The sequence below is a fragment of the Protopterus annectens genome, chromosome 6.part0 (genome assembly GCF_019279795.1).
Source record: "Protopterus annectens isolate FY-2018-M chromosome 6.part0, PAN1.0, whole genome shotgun sequence".
NCBI lineage: Eukaryota > Metazoa > Chordata > Ceratodontiformes > Protopteridae > Protopterus > Protopterus annectens.
Window position 1 is genome coordinate 325,460,853 of NC_056737.1, and position 21,700 is coordinate 325,482,552.

General features: G+C 37.1%; 1 protein-coding gene across 1 annotated transcript in view; it reads right to left on the minus strand.

Annotated features, from left to right (window-relative positions):
* The window catches only part of HEATR4 (HEAT repeat containing 4), a 390,162-nt gene that overhangs the window by 28,152 nt on the left and 340,310 nt on the right, over positions 1 to 21,700 (minus strand). The window contains exons 14-16 of the mRNA XM_044074085.1: positions 4,634 to 4,712; positions 3,123 to 3,288; positions 1,271 to 1,353 (exon numbers count right to left, since the gene is read on the minus strand). Of these exons, the coding sequence (XP_043930020.1) occupies positions 1,271 to 1,353; positions 3,123 to 3,288; positions 4,634 to 4,712 (328 nt within the window). The remainder of the gene's footprint in view (positions 1 to 1,270; positions 1,354 to 3,122; positions 3,289 to 4,633; positions 4,713 to 21,700) is intronic.

Here is a 21,700-nt window from a genome sequence, read left to right on the forward strand (position 1 = left end):
CAAAAAAAGCATAGAAGACCTTTTTATAAACAGTATCAGTGCACCTAGCTGATAGGGTTGCCACCTGTCTCTCTTTCTGCAGTTCTGTAATCTGTATGTGTGTATAGGTGGCTTGAAAAGGTAACTGTGTTGATACTTTACAAGAAAAATATTTTCTGACTTTCTTCTAAATGTCACAGGAATTTTTGATACTACACTTACGCTATCTTAACATATAAAGTATTATAAATAAATAACTTTTAAAGCTAGCATTTCAATACTGTGATGCTGATTATGTAAATTTGTCGGTAGAGGTAACAACTGCCTTTAAACCCCTGACGGATGTAATTGCTTTGTTTTGCTATGAAAGGGGAGTATTAAGTTCTCCTCCTCTCTGCAATAAATACAGTGGAAAAGAGTTTCACAGTTTTCTGTCTTTTTTATAGCAGCTACCTTGCTTGTTCTTGACATTAACAGGATTAATTGCCCATCTAAGACTGACAGCAGTATCTGACAGAGTAAACTACAGATTTATCTCTGTCTATGGTATGTCATACAGGCAGAGACAGATTCCTCTGCAAAGTATGTGAGAAGTTAAGCTTAGAAAAAGGTAGGTGGGCTTTCCCTTCCTTTTATTAGAAGGCAAGGAGATGAAAGTTTAAAAAAATGCAAGCAGGTTTCTGATACCTACAAAATACTGGAACTATACTGTAGGGGGAAAAGCAACCTAAGGATTAATTTAAACTGTAGGAGATGGTGAAGTCTTCCTTTAAGAGATTAATGTGGGTATGATAGCTGGACTGGAAAGAGGAACAAATAGACTTGTATGTCACTGAATTTGGCTTACTGGTCAGAATGGAAGGTATTTAAAAAGAATTATCAGGGGACTGAAATGTATCTGTGCATGTCTGTGGTGTGTGTGTTTGTGCTTGTGTTTGTGTGTGTGTGTGTGTGTGTGTGTGTGTGTGTGTGTGTGTGTGTGTGTGTGTGTGTGTGTGTGCACATGCATGCGTGTGTGTGCGTGTGTGTGTGTGTCTGTGTGTCTGTGTGTGTGTCTGTATGTGCTGTAGCTGAGAGACATGAACAGTATCCTACAAAACATTGTTTAGAACAGGAAGGTTTTCAGATTTTATTGCCTTATAAGCACCTGGGTGGCATCTAGTGGATAATGGAAAATATTCAGAATGCTGTCTTCTAAAGTACTGCATCAAAAATGTGTCTTGTAGTGTTCACTGCTGCTACAAATACAGTGAATAAATAAGAGATACAAAAATGATGTTTCTTCTCTTACCTGCAATTCATCATCATGCCATTGGAGTTCAGACTCTGGTGTCAAAGGTGCTGTCGACCTAGACGTTAAAGTGGCACTTCGACCTAGAACAGAAAGAATTCCATATAAAATGATGTCCTGGAAACTAAATAAGATATGAAAGGAAACCCGACAAAAGAGAAAAGATTCAGTATTATGCCAGTGGAGTTCAGACTCAAAGGTGCAGAGGGCCTCAAAGTTAAAGTGGCAATTCAAGTTAGAACAGAAAGAATCCCATATAAACTGATGTCTTGAAAACTAAATAAGATATGAATTGAAAACCACCTACAAATGAAAAACTACTGGGTAGATATCAGTTCTGCACATACAACATGTAGCTTTGAATTCCTTGCCCCATGAGAAAACTAAAATGTTCATTATACCATGCGAACATCGCAAACCCGACAAACGTGCATGCTGATTGGCTAATCCAACCAGTGTGCACATAGTAAATCCTACAAGAAACAACGCAAAAAGTCCGGTCGCTAAATATCATGCGGCAACAGCAAATAAACAGTAAAGTAAAGTAAATCTAATACCCAAAACACGCAACAATTTAACGAAAACACAGAAAACTAACCAATTTCCATACTACACTCCTCATTCCCTCACCTCGAACACTAAAAAAATAAAAAGTCATGCAGTCGCAAATACATCACACACACACTACATAACCACCACTTATAACACAATAAAACCAAGCATTCTCATAAAACCATTCACTTACCTATATTCCCTACAATACCTATACACAGACAACTCCAAAAATGTACATACTAAAACACACCACACATCCCTCAAAGTCAAAAACACACATCATACCGAACGTCCACATCAGCATACATCAAATAAAAGCGCATACAACACCACCATCTAGTGACCAAATAGTAAAAGTACATATTTTAAAAAAATTAATACAAATTAAAACTACACCACATTTCAACATACCTATAACTACTAAAACATAACTACACGTTATAAACTTCTACACTGCTTAAACTATATTATACCAAGCACCACCTAGCCCTTTCCTAACATTTCCTGAAAAACTAAAAAATAACATGTATTTAAATTAAAACAGAAATAAACAATAAACACAAACTGAAAGTATGGATTATTTTATCTCACAAAAAGTGGAAGAATACAAAAAAAAGCAAACAAAAACATAAATAACAATACAAACATAATACAAAACAAACTAACACCATGGTATAATAGCAATAACCCACTTCTGGGTGTGGGTAATGCTGGATTTACCCAGTTGTCTTTGTTTGGTCCTCGGGCTTTGCCCTCGACCAAACCACGCCAACCATGGGTAAATCCTGCATTACCCACACCCAGGCGTGGGTTATTGCTATATTATTACCCCATACACTTTTTTGATGGCAGATTGTTTTACTTTATATGTTTTGTGTGCTTGCATACATGCATGAGTGTGTGTGCGGGGGGCATATATATATATATATATATATATATATATATATATATATATATATTTATTTATTTTTACTTTTTGTTTACTGCTACGTAACAAAGTAGGTGAACTGCTGGTACAGAGACTCTGTTCAGTCATGATGGTATACATGATCACTTTATTCTTTTGCTGTTTGCCAAGAGGGGACTCATGAAATTATATTGCTTCCACAAGATTATTACAGTGTTCCACTGCTAACCAAATATACCTTGCCTTACTACAACTCTTTGAAGGTATGTCATTAACCCTTCTAGGATATATATTAGGACTGTGAAACTCACAAAAGCATTGGAGAGCATATGGAAAAGACAATGAAATACAGATAATGAGACAGAGAGTAAATGGATTTAAAAGCCCTACCAGAGAAAGTTTTTTCAAGGAGCAAGACAGGGTCCTCAAAAATTTCCATGTTCTGGGGCTGCTTTTGAAGTTCCATTCTTATAGCATACTGAAGCTTCTTGCGCTCCATGTTTTCCAGCACCAGAAGTTTCTCTATTATACAATCTTTCTGGCAGAGCTGCGCCACCTGTGGTAAGGAACAGACCAAAATGACATGAATTTCTTACTAGATCAAAGTATGCATAAATGTTAGTGCAGAGGTTACTACTTCCAAGGAAAAGAAGAAAATGTCCACAAATAAAGATGTCAATTTACTGTAGAGATTAAAGCTATGAACTATTAATGAGCATTATGTCACAGCCCTGGGTATTGCTTTCCTTGGTCTCCAGTTGCTTGTATGGGACTCTGAGCAAGTGACTTAACCAGACCCTGCTTCTATGACAGCTTTAATAAGAGATTTACCTTGCCATTACACAAACAAACAAACAAACAAACAAACAAACAAACAAACAAACAAACAAACACCTCCTGTTATAGTTATAAAAGTCTACAATCTCAACATATGTAGAATGTCTTGGAGCTCCTCCCCTACCTGTTGACTCATGGCAGATTTTTTTTTACTGTAAGTGATAACACTGCACTCCAGTACTCAACTCTGTCCCAAGGCTGAATGTCTAGCAGCTTAGCACATATGGTTAATGCTAACTGTGCTAATGAATTTCATCCTGTAATCTTGAATTTGATTCTTTGACTCACTGCTTGCAAGCTGTGTTACTCTTGAGCAAGCCACATAATCAGTGTTCTTGGGTCACCCCCCTGAAAGTTGGCATTTATGTCTAGAGAACTTGCCTTATTAACAAATTAATGAATGAATTAAATACAATACATCTAATGTCACAGCAGGAAGGGGGAGTATGTGTGTATCTCAGTGAAGAAGCAGAATATCTCTTCCACACTGTCACATCTAGTATTAAGACAGCTTTACAAAATATCCAAAAACAAGTATAATCCAACACACGGCCAGTGTAATATAAAAAAGTTGTTTAATGATAAACGGTAAGCAGAAAGACAAAAAAATGTGATGGTCCAGGATATGAATGTACACCACCCAGTACACACAACTAGACAACATTATGAACATTGTGCTCTCCGCAGAAGTCAAATAAATAACATATTGGTTCAAAACCAGCATGTAGTACTTCTGTCATTCAACAGTGCTATGAAGCAAACAGCTCAGAAAAAAAATCTTGTACCACCCTGTTCATCTTGTATACACAACACTGTCACATGCCAATGACTCATCTGAATGTACCACTGCCCTCATCCTCATTGACTTTAGTGAAAGTCTAGAATTGTAAAGGACTTGCTGCAGGGATTAGCTTTTGGCATTCTCGTACAGGGCAGTCTAGGCTGTAAAACAGATGATGCCTTTCAGAAGTGGCAGATAAAAAGAGTAAATACATCATGAAGCAAACAAAAAATTGCCACAACATGTAGATTACCATCCCATCTGAATTAAGAATAATACGCACCTGATTTCTTATCTTCTGAAGTGTTTCTTGGTCACTGGTCAAACTGAATCCAAGGACCTGCAGAGCTCGGATCACATCCCTAAAAAAAGAAAGCATTGTGAGACCTCACAGTGGGGTGTAAACAGAAGGATTTTAAGAAAAACATTGTCATGACACTTTGGCTGATTTATTTACTTACTGACTTACAGTAATAAAATTCTGTAGATAGACACACACACATACACACCTGATTTCCTTTATAACTATACTATGTATACCCCTTTGATGATATAGTGGGATGAAAGTGAAAGTAGAAATGGGTACAATAATATATTTCAACTTGCTGCTTTCAGATGTATATACACTGCATGTCTCCTCACCCTTAACCCCAAAGGATTGCTAAATTTTGTGGACCTCTCTGATGTCAAAGAGGAATTAAAAGAAACCTAGCTGGCTAAATCAGTGCCTTGTGCCAGTACCATGAACAGGCACCCCACCCCCTCAGCTGTTCAAATGAACAGCAAAAAAAAAAGACTTTACTGTATTAAGCCAATCACTGTATTGTATCAATTGACTTATTGCATATCCATCCCCTCCAACTCTTCCATTGAAGAGCAAAAACACAAAGAAAAAAAAATGGACTATCCATCTAGCCAAGTGATCAGATACACAATGCATCCCTTCCTGCTCAGCCATTCAGGTCCTATTTCTATGGCCTGTGCCACACCTCCTCCATTGCATTCAAACCTGTGCACTGTAGCATTCTGTGCGTTGTTTAAATTGTGCAGTTTAAAAGTGTAAAACAATCTTTTTTAGGGTATAAACTGATGGAACTATTTGCTACATTTATAGAAACAGTTGCTACAGTTTATTTTTTATTTTTATTGTTTTGGAAATCTTACCAAACTTTAGAAGTTTCTTTGCAACAGAAAAATATATATTGCCAAACTGGTTTCAGTTTGATTTTATATCTCCAGCATGCATTTTCAATATATATTTTTTTAATTTTTGCTAATTTTACATGGAGAACAAAAATATCTAAGCAAAAGCTTTCATAGAAAGTTCCTCAAAATAAAAAATAGGTTATACCAGTAGAAGGCTCAGTAACATGTGCTTTTGATTCATGTGCTTGGGTAGATATTTGCACTTATGATTAAAGCTATAAAGCTATAAAGAAACAACATGTCTATCACTAGTCTCATTTGTGCTCATAATCTACACCTGTGCTGGTCTCCTTTCAACTAAAAACTCTGAGAATTGTCAGAACATGAGTCTGGAAACTCAACATGGGTTGAAGAGGTACAAAAAATATCCAGTTTAAAAGTGACAGTTGAATCTCTTCAACAGACACTGATCGCATGGAAGGTACTTTGGCAAGTTATATCTATCTGTAAGTCATACAGTAGAGAATGGAACATTTACATATCCTGTTGTTTCTTTCAGAGAGGATATTGTTAGGGGAAGGAGTGTAGTTGTGAAATAAACAGATATGAATGCTTTCAGTGGGCCTGGTGAGGCAAACCTGAACTGATTTTAGACATCCTACTTTTTTAAAAGATACCCTACTTTTATATCGTATAACACTGTGTTCTAATACTGTGCCCTTAAAACACATCAAAACAGGCTGTGACAGTGATTCCATGCCCAGATCTACATGTTTGTGTCTTTCGGCTTTTCCCGGTTAGGGGTCGCCACAGCGAAACTCAGGTCTGCTAATGATTGGTAGTTGATTTTTACGTGACGAGTCACCAGCTCTGATGCACAGCCTTCAACGAAGGTACGCCCATTCACGCATGTCTCCATGCAGAAGAGGCTCTAGCTGAGAATCGAACCGGACAGTGTCTTACTGCGAGGCGACAACGCTACCACAGCACCACATATATCTCTTAAAATAACCTTAGGGTACCAAAACTTGTTAGATACATTTGGGTAGCATGGCTAGACTTAAAACACCCCCTGCAGTCATTAGCCTAGTAATCACCTATGAACCTATGAAATAACCTAGACATACATTAGTCATGATAGCATTTCATTCACTTTGACTATAGGTGTCTTTGTTCATTTTTTTGAGTAATATTCTGTTGTAGATACAGGTAGCATCAGCCTTCCTAGGAAGCATTTGGATAATTACCTCTGTGGGTTTGCTGTCACATTCATTTATGACCCCAACACATTAAAATAAGTCAATAATGAGCTGAGAAAAATATTTGGTAGTGGTCCAGCTAGGCCCGATAGACTCTTCCATGAGTTCATCAACGCTTATGAAATTTTTATCTCCTTGTCCTTCTACATCTTATTAATGTTTCTCCTTCAGACTGGTCCTTTACTAAACTGTAGAAGGCATCAATGGTAATTTTGTAACCAAACAATGACCACCTAAGCTGGTAAAGTCCTATTCATATAACATTCTGGAGACAATGGAGTCTGCACAGTTTGTCACATCTTATTAACTATGTGCTACTTAGCATGCACCAGTGTGGTTTTTAAAAGGATTATATGTCCTTAACTTTATCACTATTCATGACTAGCAGCATTGTGGATAAAATGGGTGGCAACAAGTTGACTGGGTATCCTGTACAGGTACAACTGGTGGTTAACTCCCTAGCATCAAAGACTGTGGGATTAACTTGCACTGTCTGTACTGAATATTCAGGGTATGAATAATGGTTAGGGTCTTCACTTTACAGACACAAGTTACAGAGCTGTATTCTGATCAAAGGTTACTGGCTAGGCTTAAAATGGCCCTTCAGGGCAGTTAGCCTAGTATTCCCCTATGAACCTATGAAAGTGAAATAACAAACAGAGCACTGTAATGCAATTCAGCCTGCTGCAGTGAGACATATATAGAGACAGCATGCCCCCTTACCCTTAATCCCAAAAGATAGCCACCTAATAAATATGTCTGATGTCTGATTGTGAAGAAGGTGAAAAAAATAATAATGACAGTAATGCATTCCAACCTATTGTTTCGAGACAATACACTCCTCCTAGACAAGCTATAGTAACCTTCTGTGCATAGATCTGAAGTTTGATTGTGAGGAAAGTTAAAGAAATAATGATCATGCTGTCCCCAGCACTCACACAAGCTAAAGTGACCTTCTGTGAATACCTTTGAAATTAAAGAAATAAATGACCATATCATCCTCAGTCCCTGTATGAACATGTATACAAACACATGCAATTACAACTTCCTTTCTATTAGTGTGCATTTTAAATCAACATTCCATAAAAATTATCAAGTATTATGAGGGTACATTTCACAGTAAAACATTATTCTTAGATTCATAAACCAAGCAGAACTTTAACATTCAAACACCACATTCTGCATCTCCAGTTACTAAAACATCACAACTTTTGAAACTTTACCTACCAAGTACTGTAAACATAAGGGAAGACTTCTCATTCAATATCAGGCTCCTTATTATCATCTGATAAATCATTACTATACTTCTTTTTTTTTGACAAGAAACATCTTTATTAAATTATCATGTGTGACAGACAATCTTACATTTATATAAATGAAAATAAATCATAGTGGCACAATCTCAGTTGCAAACATTATATGTTATAACTGTGCCAACACAACTATAGCTGCAAACATTATATATCACTTTTAATATATCCAGTCATTGTCTGTCAGCCATTGCATAGTTCATTCAGATCCTGCCTTCTTTTAAACATCATTCCTCCTCTGCATGCAGTGGTCCCACATTTCCCCCATTTTTCCTGTGTAATTTACCCCTACCCTTTTCTAAAGATCCCAGTTCCAGTTGTTTCATTTCTGTTACTATCTTTGTTACTTCTAGTACAGTTGGTTTAGACTTTGAGTTCCATTTTCTAGTTATTGCTTCTTTGGCAACCATCGTAATTATACTCAGCAAGGCCTTACTATGTCTAGGCAATTCCAACTCTGCATCATAGCTCAAAAAATAATTTCCCTAGTCACTCCAATTTGCTCACCCAGCATCTCAGACAGAACAGTCTGCAGGGAATCTTTAAAGTCAGCAAACTCATTACACTCCCAGAACATATGTTCCCAGTTACCTCTTCCCCATCATATATCCAACATTTGCTGTCTACCTGAGGAAAGATTCTTTAGAGTCTGCTTGGGGCATAAAAATATCTATGCAAACACTTCCAGGCAAAGGTCCTAAATTTTCTAGATATTGTTGCATATTTGGGAGACATACATATATCCTGCCATTGTTTCTTTGTGAATTACTTATACAATCTCTCTTCCCAATTCTTCCTAACCTCTTCTGATTGATTCTTATAGTTATCATGTAATATTTTATATGCTTCACTAATTATTCCTTTCTTAACGGACATTCCTATTCCAAATTCTACTAAGATCATTACTATATTTCTTGTGACCAGCACAGACCTCCTACCCACATTGGGCACCATTTCTACTCCCAATTTCTCATTCTTTAGCTTTCTGACCATCCATCCTCAACCTCTTTTCCCATTTTTTGCACACGGGGTCAGGGTGTCACTTCAACAGTGACAATCATCTTGAGCCAAGGTTTATACCAGTGGGTGGCTAGCCCTGCCTTGGTAGTTCATCCATACCACTCACTTGCACACACACTTATTCTTAGGGCAAATTTAGAGTGTCCAATCAACCTGCTGCATGTCTTTGGAGTGTGGAAGGAAACCAGAGCACCGAGAGGAAACCCACACGACCACAGGGAGGATATGCAGACTCCGCACAGAAGGCACTCCAGCCGAGAATTGAACTGGAGAACCTCTTACTGTGATGCGACAATGCTAACCACTGCACCATTGTAACCTATTCACAGGTAACTACATCCATACTTGTACAACTTAACAAATACTCACCAGAAAGGGGTAGCACATTAACCACTAAATGACTATTTGTAGGTATCTTGTACCTAGCCTCTTAAAGAATACTAACAAAAATAATTATTAACATTTTCAAACACACCTTTTTAAACAATGCTTATATACTTTGCCCAAGCTAAATATAGCATAGAGAAAAAAAAATAAATGGCTTTTCATACTCACTTGAATCATGGCGGGTCTATATCAGTTTTTCAAAATCGCAATTCAGCGAATTGCTCTTCAATGAACAAAAAACAGCGAACGTTCAATTAAGCAAAAGTTCACATCAACGAATGTGTTTCATAGGAAAAGGAGAAAGTTTCATAATAATGTCATTAAATAATGTACAAGTATTTTTATTATGGTTTTTAGTATGGTGTGAAATTTAACAATCATTTTCAATTATGTATTCTATTGTGTTGGTTTTCTGCAATTAAAGGGTTACTTGGAAGTCTTTTGTTATTGGATATATGTCACATGATTGGAGGGGAGAACTTTTAAATGTTGGTGTTTGTGTATCTTAGACCAGATTCTGATGAAGTCAACTTGTCTGACAAACACACTTAATCTGGTTATTAAAATTGTGTGATTTTACTGTGTGATCCTATAATTTCCTGCAGTCTGGTTTTCCACTGTTCAGAATTTAGTCAATTAACTTATGCAGGCTCAAAACCTGTACCTTGGTTATAGGAGATAACAGCCTAAATCCTCAGTCTACACAAACTACCAGACTGCTAAAGGAATTGTGAGTTTCAGTCCATTTTCAGTGAACTGTGAGTTTCAAGGGACAAGAAGTTTACTGCTGCTCATGCCAAGTCTGTTTTCAGTGCTCAGCTATTTTGTTTAGCAAATAGTAGTCAGTGTTTGTGCTACAGAATTTGAAAGGAGAGTTAGTAGCACAACAATGTGCATACTTTCCTTTGATATAGAAGGCTGTAGTTTCTACTCCCACACCATGATGCATTTTAACGGGGGGATGGGGGTGCTGCACTCCTGACTGTTTTCTCCTTTGGATGAGAGAGTAACTATGAATTTGTTGTCAGTTTGCCAGTCATTTCCTATTGCAATATTACCAGCTTACCAACTATTTTTAATGTAACATAGGCAATTAATTCTTCAAGGGCAGTAGGCACTGAGGAAATGCTGAAATGTAAAGTTGTTTGCCAGTAGCAACCTCTTCATTAGTTACAGATCTCTTTAATGTGGAGTTATAAAGATGACTTTTACTTTTTCAAAGATAATCCATATTGACTGATAATTGGTGGACTGTAATGCCAGAAGTTTGAATTGCCTTTTATTAGTTGAAATGTTCTGAAATGGGTAGTTTTGTCATTACTGTTCAGACATTTTGTTTCATTGCTTACTGAAAAAATGTTCAAAACTAAAGATTTAAAACATTCTAACATGTGGTGCAGTATTATACACAGAATATAATTTAATACAATTTAACAGAATCAGGAATGTGAATCAAAGAAGACATGCATGTATGCATGGTCATAAAAATGTGTGCAAGGAGCCTATGGTTTGTAAACAGCCCAAAGGTAAACTTAATCCTCCACCGGTCAGATGCGTTTTCTTTGAAAGTGAGTTTCATTGCCATTTCAATGAAGTTGAGTTTCAAAGGCAGAGAAGTTTACTGTTTACACTAAGTCTGTTTTCATTGTGAGACAGTATTGTTTGTTTAGCAATTAGCTTTCAGTGCTTGTGCTATAAAATTTGAAATAAAAATTTTAAATTAAATCCAAATATCTGTAATCGTTGTTGAAGTAAAGAAGAAAATAGCATGCGCACTGATAGGTTTGAAAAGTGGTTATGGTAAATGGGGAGAAATAGCCACGTAATGGGACACTGGAATGGCTGGGGGTGTAGCTGCTGAGTGGGGCCTGTTACATTACCCTCCCTAGGGCCCCATTTGACCATGATCCGGCTCTGGTTGAAGCAGGATACTAAAGATGATGAAATTCTTCCACCAGGCTACAATATACTACAACTTGACAGGAGAAGGAAAAGGGGTGAAGGAGTGGCCATATTATACCAGAAAAACTTCAACCACCCCACTACCGCATCTTTCATATTAAACTCTGAGTTACTAGTCTCATTTTTTAAACTAAACCACCACAAAAAATATCTGTATCACAGCTGCCTACATTCTTCAAGGCAAAAATACTGCAGAAGACATTTTAAACTGGGCAAAAGTAAATATAAAACAAGAAATGGTCATCTTAGGATGACCAAAATATAGACTATCAAAATATTAATAACAGTAGATCAACCAATACAATAAATCTCTATGTTTTTAATGAAATTATAGGAGGTACAACTAGACTCAATATATCTTCCAACACCCACACAACTTTAGAATGGATCTTAAAAAACTCACCAGATAATATCTTATCTATTGACTGCCGCCCAGAAACCCGTAGTGACCACCGTCCTACTTACATCCTTTGAGACAAGGCACCTGTACAGAAACTACAAACCTATAAGCAATTGAGCAATCTAACATGCTTCAGTGTAGATACTTTCAATGCCACACTCAAAATGCTAAACTAGAAACAACTAATATACATCTCCTTAGCTGAGGTTATGTCATTTTCAACTTTTTTTCCTAGATCTCCTCAATGCCCATGCCCCTTATCAATCTAAAAGGACAAAAACCACACCAGTTCCTTGTCTTTCTATAGAAACAAGCAAATTATGATTCATAGAGACAAAGCCTGGAAGACATGGAAAAAAATAAAACCATACCCGACCTACAGAATTACAGATGCCTCAGAAATATTGCTCAACAAAAAATTAATCATGACAAAAAGCTTAGTTTTTGACCCTCCAAAACATAAATAATCATAACCAAAAAAGTTTTCCAGTTTACCATAAATAACCTCTTATACTATGGTCAGTGCTCTCAACCTAACCAACCATTACCTCTCAAACCAGAAATATAGCTGAGCAATTTAACTCCCATTTCATTCAGGCTGTTGCCTCTTTACTCAAGGACACAGCAGCTCCTGCCAATACCATAGCTTACTATAACATCAGCTCCACAGCAAACTTTACTCTGAACTTGGTCCCCACAACTAATATCAAAAAGCTCTTGGCTAAGTTAAAATCTGCCACCCTTGCTCCTGACAACCTACCAGCCAAGTTCTTAAATTTGCCTGATGCCCTGGCCCATCCTATATCCACCCTCATAAACAGATAAATCCTAGAAAAATATGTACTCACCCTCTGGAGAAAAATCAGATATACTCCCTCTTCACAAAGGTGGGAACTCCTCAGAACATTCTAATTACAGGCCTATTGCCATCTTGTCACTCCTAGCCAAGGTGCTTGAGAGGTGTATTCAAGCTCAGCTGTATTCCTAGATGTGTCAAAAGGATTTGATACAGTCTCTCATCAAATCCCATCTAGTCAAAAATTGTGCTGTGATATAATTTATATAGTTTTAACTTCAGGAATTGATAGGCTCTTACATGAAACACTGATCAATAAATTAGAACAACTAGGTACTGATGTACTCTTGATAAAAAGGATAGCTGCATAGCTTACAAATAGGACATGGCAAGTAGCATGCAGCAATTGGATAGGTGACATTCTTGGCTACAGTCAGGGTGTCCCACAGGGCTCTGTTCTAGGCCCATACTTGTTTAGATTGTATCTTTAAGGTCAATATTTTTTTCATCTGAGGTGTTCTATATCTGTGTGCAGATGACTAGAAATTGGGTAAACTGATTATATGTACTAACAGATAGGGCATGTCTGCAAAATAACGTGACTAAACGGACCATTTCAGCAGAGGAGAATAATATGCTGATAAATATAACAAAAACTACTTAGATATGGAAGACATAAATTGAAAGGTGAATATTTGATACAGCAAACAGTGATTGAAATTGTAGATTTGTTTAAGGAATTGGGTATATGGGTAGACCCAGCTTTGAGTTTTTCTAATCATATCAATCAATTGGTTAATGACAGTTATAAATTTATAGGTTGTATAAAGTCTAGGAAATCAGAAATTATAAAATCATTGTTTGTTAGTTGCATTAGACCCAGACTTGAGTATAGAATAACAATATGGAAACCTTATAAGAAACCAAGCATTATAAAACTAGAACGAGTACAGAGGAAATATACCAAGGGAATCCATGGATGTGAAGATTTAAGTTATTATGAAAGACTAAAATATCTAAACTTGTACAATGCCGCATCCAGATATTTAAGAGAAGACCTTATTCAGATATATAGAACATTTAGAGACAACTACCTCTGGGAATGTTTGGAGTTTATCAAAAAGTAGTAGAGAATCATCAGACAACCTATGTAGAAGATTCTATAAGATTGAGAAGTGTACTAATTGGTTCTCTGAGAGAGAGAAGCTGATGCATGGAATAGACTACCAAGTTACACTGAAACAAGCACTAGTTTATATATTTTAAGAACAGCCTGGACACTTATTATGGGAACAGCTATTTTGGTATATTGGCAGGCTAGAAGGGCATTAATGCCCATGTTTGAAATATTTCTATATATGTATGTATGTATCCTCAAACAAAGACTCTCTATGCTAGGACTTGACAGATCTTCACTTATCTGGTTTCACATCTACCTCTCAAAGAGTTCCCAAGCTGAATACCTATCCATCCTTTTTCTCTCTCTCAGTAAACATCCCCAAAGGCTTGGTACTTGCATCACCACTCTTCATTGATGACCTCCAAGAAGCAATAAAACAAGCCATTCTTGTACACTATGCAGACAGCTCAACATTAATATGCAGTGACTCAAATATCCACTCACTCCAACAAAAAACACAAGACGCACTGTCATCCATATTAAATCAGTTAAATAAATCTCAAGTCTTCTTAAACTCTGAAAATTCCAAACTATTGCTTTTACCTCAAAGCAAAATTCCACTGGCAATTCCCTTTTTAAAATCACCTTAGCAGGCAAGACAATCATAGAACTTATATCATTAACCCAATATACGCATTAACAAAGTTTTAAAAATAAAATACTACAAACTAGGCGCCTTCTACAGAGCAGTGCTCTACTTTTCTAGTCATACTAGGACTTGTATCACAACATTCGTCCTCTGTACTTTGCACTATGCCACTCCAATTCTCACTAATCTATCCACCTTATTAGAACAGCGTTATAACAAGACAGCAAAATTTGCCACCAATAAATCTTACAGGACCTACCACTGTTTGGCTCCCATGCAACTGTCATGTCTTGAACTACCACACCATATAGCCTTCTCCTTACTATTTATTGCTCACAAACTAATTTACAATCAATCCCAGTGTCCTAGCCTTAAAAATATCTTCCAAATATAATCACCAAATAGAGCCCTTCATTCCACTGAAAAACTGCTTCTTGTAACAATCAAATCTACTCCTACCATGTTGATCAGCTATGGAACAGTCTACCTCTCGAAATGAAACAATTTAACAAACACAAATCCTTTACAGACCAACTAAAAGCAAATGGCTATGTACCTGCTCCACCACTGACTAATTTATACTATACTACACTACACCATACTATATTTTACTATACTATACTATACTATACACTGGGTCTATGTTGAATGATCGAAATTACAAAACTTCAAACTCATATGGTCGGGACCATATGATCGAAGTTTTGTAATCTCAAGCTGTTAAAAAAAAAAAAAAAACAAATTAAAACACATATATGCAAGGGGCAAGGGCACCTGCACCCCCCACACCCCCACTATTAAAATATACCAACTCCGAGATCGTACTACAGTGAGGAAAAGGGAATATTCCCATTCTAATCTGTACGGAGATCTCCGTTTAAATGTTTGAAGTTTTAGTACTTTGATCATATAGTTTGGCCATATGAAATTTGAAGTTCTGAACTTCATCATTTAACAAGGACCCACTATATTATACCTTCCCTCTGTTATGCAACTACATCTCTTTACTCTAGATCTCCTCACCATGCCAAACCCACTCTCTACCTTAGCCAAACCATTTATGTTCTCTCTCTCTGCTTGATACTGAATCTCAACCAAAATTTCCTATTCTTCTGAAAACTAATTTTATCCTTCTCTTTTTTCCTCCTCTTTCTATAAGCAAAACATTAATTCTTTACAGCTATTACTATATTGCTTCTGTTTCAGGCTAACACTTTAAACTCCAAATTCTACCTTCTCCAGATACTAACTAGAAACTACCTATACATGTTGCAATGTTACTTCTTTATTATGCCTTACTGTGTATGAAGCAAACGTTGTATAGATAAAAAATGTTTTTTGATGCTGTTTCATCTGCAGTTGTATTACTACTTTTATTTCTATCAATCTATGTAAAGCAGTTTATAGAGATTTTATCCCCAGATCTCCATTGAAAATGGGCAATGCATTTTATTGCCCAGCAGGACCAACACGGTCAATAAATGCCAGTCAATCAACCAATAAATACACAAGTAACTATTCTTGTTCTACCTGCTCTGCATTATTCATACACAAAATGTAAGAGCTAAAACAACTACCATTAGAATGTAAGGCTGGACTTCTAATGATCCTCACAGATTGCCTAATAAGAACTTATGAACCTAAAAACTTAATTGTGAGCCTAGAAAGAACAAATAAGAACTTATGAACCTAAAAACTTAATTGTGAGCCTAGAAAGAACTTGCTGTTTATTTATCATTTGCTCTTTACAACAGCAGACGTACCTACACAACCTATTAATGTTTATGTTTATCAGAATCATGCTAAATACTGTGAATTTGGTTAGTTGCCTTATTTATTAATAGGTATTTGGTCCCTTCATTATGAGGTTACAGCATATCAGAGAAGGGGCAATACATTTGTATTGTTTTATGAATGATCATCCTTTGTCTCAGTTGGAGTGAACTTAGAGTGCGATTTATCAGTAAGAGAGTCTGAGCTGGGGGGTGTTAATGTGAAGATTGAACCAAATTTCTGGATCCAAAGCTTCTAGTTTTCTGTAAAATTGCTTGCAGTGAAAGAATTCCTGGAAGCTGCTGTTGGATCATTTTTCTTAGTTGTAAATTACACCTCTATACTCCTAAACACATAACACACAAAACAAATATATTTTTTTCACTTCTGACACTGTATAATGCTTGGAGTGTTTCACAGTATGTTCAGTATACAGCACACGTACTGTGGATATGCTTACACACTCTGTGAGGTGTTTGCTTCTAGAATGAAGTGTACTATATGCCATGTACTTCCGTAGTTAGTAGAATATATAAAGATATAAACCACATCACTACAATGACAGCCATAATCAACTCAAGCTACTGTGAGAGATACTCAACATAAAATTTCAATCATGTCAGCAGCCATGGCATCACATGAAGCAGTCTGAATAAACTTTTCAGCTTCTTTGTGGAAAGTCACCTTCACAAGTGCTTAGGATACCAGTGATATCAGGAAGTGCTCTATATCAGTGAAAGGTTAGAGGGTCACTCCCATACGCCCATTTCATATAAGGGTAAAAACATGGCACTCTTTGTCAAGAGGAAAGAAAGAAGGCATAATATTAATATGATGAGTTGAAGAAAATGACATCTGAATTCATCTCAAGGTTATTCTCAAGGGATCTAAGAAACTTGGATTTACCCTATACGTGGTCTACATTCTCCAGTAATGATGGACTGAAGTTAAAGTGCTCCCAAGAATGGAGCATAGCACATCAGAACAGTGAAAGTCATGCCACTGAACATCACTTTGTCAAACCAGCATTGCTGAAATGTAAATGAAAATAACTCTTTAAAGCAAAACAATCCTGCTGATAGTAAGATTATAATTTAGATTATAGATGGAAATTTAAACAGTCAAGGGTATAACAGACATCCATCTTCCAAAGCTTCAGGGCACATGCCATGTGACCAAACTATTATGCAGCTTGAACTAAAAAGACAGATTTGGATGCCAAGCCCTTCAGAGTTTTCATGCCAACTGAATGAGGGAAACTGAGTCCTGACAGGAAATAGCTAGGAATAGAGGGGGACCCATGAGCAGAACATGCTGACATGGTTAAGAAATGAATGCTGATAGAGGAGTGAGATAGGCCGTAGGATAGTGGCTAACACAAATATTGTAAAACCAGAGTAACTCTGGTCTAGAATGGTAGTGGTTATGCTGTTGACGCTAACTAGAAACCCTTATATTTGCCAATATATGATTTTCTAGTAGCAGGCTTCCTTGCCTCCATTAGTACCTGCTGCACATCCTCATTAAACAGTTGCCTAAAAGATATTAAGACCTATCATTCAATTCCTCCAAGATGGCTGCATAATGAGTAGCAGCTTAATTTCAGCTTTCCAGTGTGAAAACAGAACTCAGAAAAGACAGTCCATGAATTTGCCTTTTGGGCATTTCAGTTGCTGACTAGTAAGTGCAATAACTGGATGCCAGCAAAGAATAAATTTTGAGAATCTGAAAAAAAATCAATCACAAAGATGAAGATAAAACACTGGCTGGAAAAATTCTGCAGCTGTTTAGCAAAAGAGGTTGAAGCTCCAGCTTTCATGAAAGACATGGCTACTGGTAATCTAGAATAAAAAAAAAAAAAAAGTCAAATGTGCTCAGAGCTAATTAAAATAAATGAAACACTGAAGGAGTTTATTAACTCAAATAACAAAAGTGTGGGAAAATGGAAGAAGCTTAAAACAGATATTCAGATGAGCTGATAAAATTGAAAAAATCAAATTCGAGGTCGAGAGAAATGAAGAAAAGGCTATTGAGTATGAGACTGCTCAAGAAGAAATGTTCCAAAAAATGGTAGAATTAAAGGATAGAGCATGTAGGGAAGATATGAGATTTTCTTCTGTATCAGAGAAACTGGAAGAAACATGCTATACTAATTTTATAAAGCACAAATAATCAAGTGGACTGGTATTCCACAGCAGGAGTTGTTAACTGAAAGGGCACATTGTATATGCTTCACTTATTGTATGTATTGCTTCATTTATTGTAGCCATGAGAAAACAGCCAAGATCTCTAATAGTAAAGATGCAATCCTACCAGCAGAAAGAGTTGATTCTGACAGAACTCTGGCAGATGGACAAAGTACTAAAAGTTGGAGACAGTAGAGTGTTTGTGGACAAAGATTACTCAATGTACACCAGGCAGAAGAGATGTAAATTTATTGTAGCAATCAGGGAATGTCAAGAAGCAGGTGCAATGCAAGCTGCATCATCCAGCTCTATTCAGAATATTTTTTTCTGGAGGATCAAAGTCATTTTTTGATGTAGAACATGCTAAGGAGGAAATGCAAAAGTTTGTCCAGTAAAAACTGAGAGCTATCAAACAGAAGAGGATTATGCTTCTTGTTCTTAAAGCTTATAGGGAGACTATACCAGTGAATCCTTTTTCAATGTTCCAAAGGAAAATGCTTGAAAGACAGAAAAATCATGGGAGTTGATTAGAAGAACCAGGAGTACATTGGAAATAAACCAGAGACTAGAGTTGGGAGATGGAGATCATGAAGAAGAAAACCAGCAACTCAGAAATTAGTGAATAAATTTGGGATTACAAAGCATCAATCACATTTTGGAAATATGGCGGAACAAGAAAACTTGGAAATATTGGACTTTTTTGACTTTGTTAAACTTGTAGGGGACTCCAAAGCATATGCTGTACTTCATGTCATTAATATTTGGAAGAACGTTTTGGAGAAGAGAAGAGGAAGAAAAGAAGTAACTGTAAATGTAAAAAATGTTTTTTCTTAACAGTATTTTTATAAAACATGGTATATACTGCATATTATATGCTAAAGATGTTCAGTTATTTTTGTGTGTAATAGGGATACTAAAGTAAATGGATGCCCCTGTTTTTTTTTCCTTATTTCTTTCTCCTTGTTTTCATTTTAAGAAATGTAGGCACTGCAATGTAAAAAGAGAAGAAGAGTCTGGACAAAAGAGCATGATACAAGAAAAAAATGATACACAAGAAAAATTTATATGTTTTTTCTTACTTTTGCACAGAGGAATGACTAGATAAAGGCCCTTGGCTTGATCACTTAGCAAGTTTTAAAGGGAAGCATAAATAAACACTAAATATAATGAAAAGTTTTCCCCCAAGATTTACTAATCTTCCATGCAGAGACGCAGTCTAAGTTCTACACGGGCGTGCCTGGCTTAGGAACAGGATTAATGAAGGCACGCTGCCCGAAGCCTCACCGTGGTCATACACAACGGAACTCTCAGAATAAACAAGCCCTGCAAAGTAGAACAGCAGAAAGTGGAAATAAATGAACGCAGGCCATGCATAGGTGTCCTCATCATGCTCCCACCAACAGTCCTCCCATGCAATTGTACAACAGCAACAGTACACACACTATGAAATAAACCGAAGAAAAATGTTATATATTTCTTAAATCTGAGTACAGCTAACCGTGAAGGTGCGCTGGCATGGGTGTGTGCCCAACGCTTAGCTATGGTTAAAAGCAGCTTAAAAAGGCTGAAAAAAGGATAACAAGGAAGATATATGCGAAAATGAAGCAGCACAGAAATAATTGGTAGTGCTGCTCTGTGAGCAAACGTCGCACACCCGCATACAAACTACTTTAAAGTGCTGTAATCACTCTGTACCCAATAGGCCATGTTATGGCAAAACAGCAACCAGCGAAAATAAACAGCTTCTCAAGGCTCAAAACTCAGAACCCTGTACACTATTCATAGTCACAGTAGATAATGTACTAAGCCTTCAATATCGCAGCAATACATATGAATGAGGTATCAAAGTAAACTAACCCTCACCACAGGAAAAATCAAACCAAAACATGTGGGAACTGAATTTATGTAACATAGTGTGATGTTGCTTATAACCTGGGTTAAGCATAACAAAAATATGTGAACTGGAGTACTGCAGTAAGCATAGATGTGAGGTGTTATTGTAATAAAAGTGTGAGAAGCCCCAGGACCCCACTTGGGCAGTGCATGTACACATGAATCATGGATACCGGACACATATATAACCTGTAATGAATAGTAAATCAGTGCCAAACACAAATTAAATGCTTATCAACTATTAAGCAATGCTTGCTTACGCTCGCAAGCAGCTCAACTTAGTGTGCAAGTGTAAGCAATGTGTAGGGCAGACAATTCAATCTGTCTAGTGGTATACCTCTTTAAGCAGTGCCAACCTTAGGGGTGAAGCAGGTGTGCCCATAAGCTTTAGCCTATTCAAAACTGGCCAATCATGGAAAAGTGTGGGTAACTGGCGTGTTTAAACCCCACAGGTGGGAATACTATCCCACTTAACTGGTGTAGCTTCCTACTGCAGGCAGAATGGCTAGAGTGGTGAAGCCACTCAATTTACAGCACAGCGCTAGGGCATCCAGGAGTCTAAAAATCATGGTGGCTCCTGGTAAAACACCATGAGGAGAGAGACTACACTACAGGGCCAGTACCAGGGGCTTGCAGTATAAAACGGAGGCCTGGGACAGTCCTCTCCTGTGACCTCACCAGTGCCACAAGTATCCTTCGGACTGGTGAGCAGGTCAGGCACCACCATGCTGACCTGAAGCAGTGGAGGGAGATGTACTGGAACAGTGGATCCAGGAATCTCGATCAGATGCCTAACATGCCACAGTACTGGTAGTAAGCACTCATTCTACTAAGTAGGTAATAATTGCCTAGCTTGTGTATACTATGGATAGTTATGGCTAATATCACTGTATTTCCCTCTGACAGCTGCAGATGAGTGGGCCTTGTGAACCAGCAAAGGCCGCATGATGCTAGGTTACTGCAAAGAGAGAGAGAGCTGGCGCTAAGTAGGCAGGTTAGTAATTATTCTGCATGTACTGTCATAACAAATAAATATAGGCCTGAGAAAGTGACGAATTGTACCAGTAGGAAATAAAGGTGTACTAATCAGTGAATAAGGTATAACCCCTGGAGTGCTTCTGTTTACTCTTCATTCATATGTTGTTGAGCTGTTACGTACTATAAATAGTACTGTTGTATTAAGCAGTGTTACCCACACTGTGGTATGCAGATAAAATGGGTATATAAGGTCTGTATAACAATGTTGGAAGTGCCAAGAGGTCAGTCATATTGTACAAGTGAGGAGATTTAGGACATAAAACATAAAAGCTTCATCAATTCACTGATAGCACAGTGTACTGTGATGTTAACTGTAAGTTTTTGTCACACAGAGCAGGGGTTTTGAATCAGGACTGCTAGTAAGTTGTATGCATTACCATCACATACCACACAACTGTACCTACAGATTTT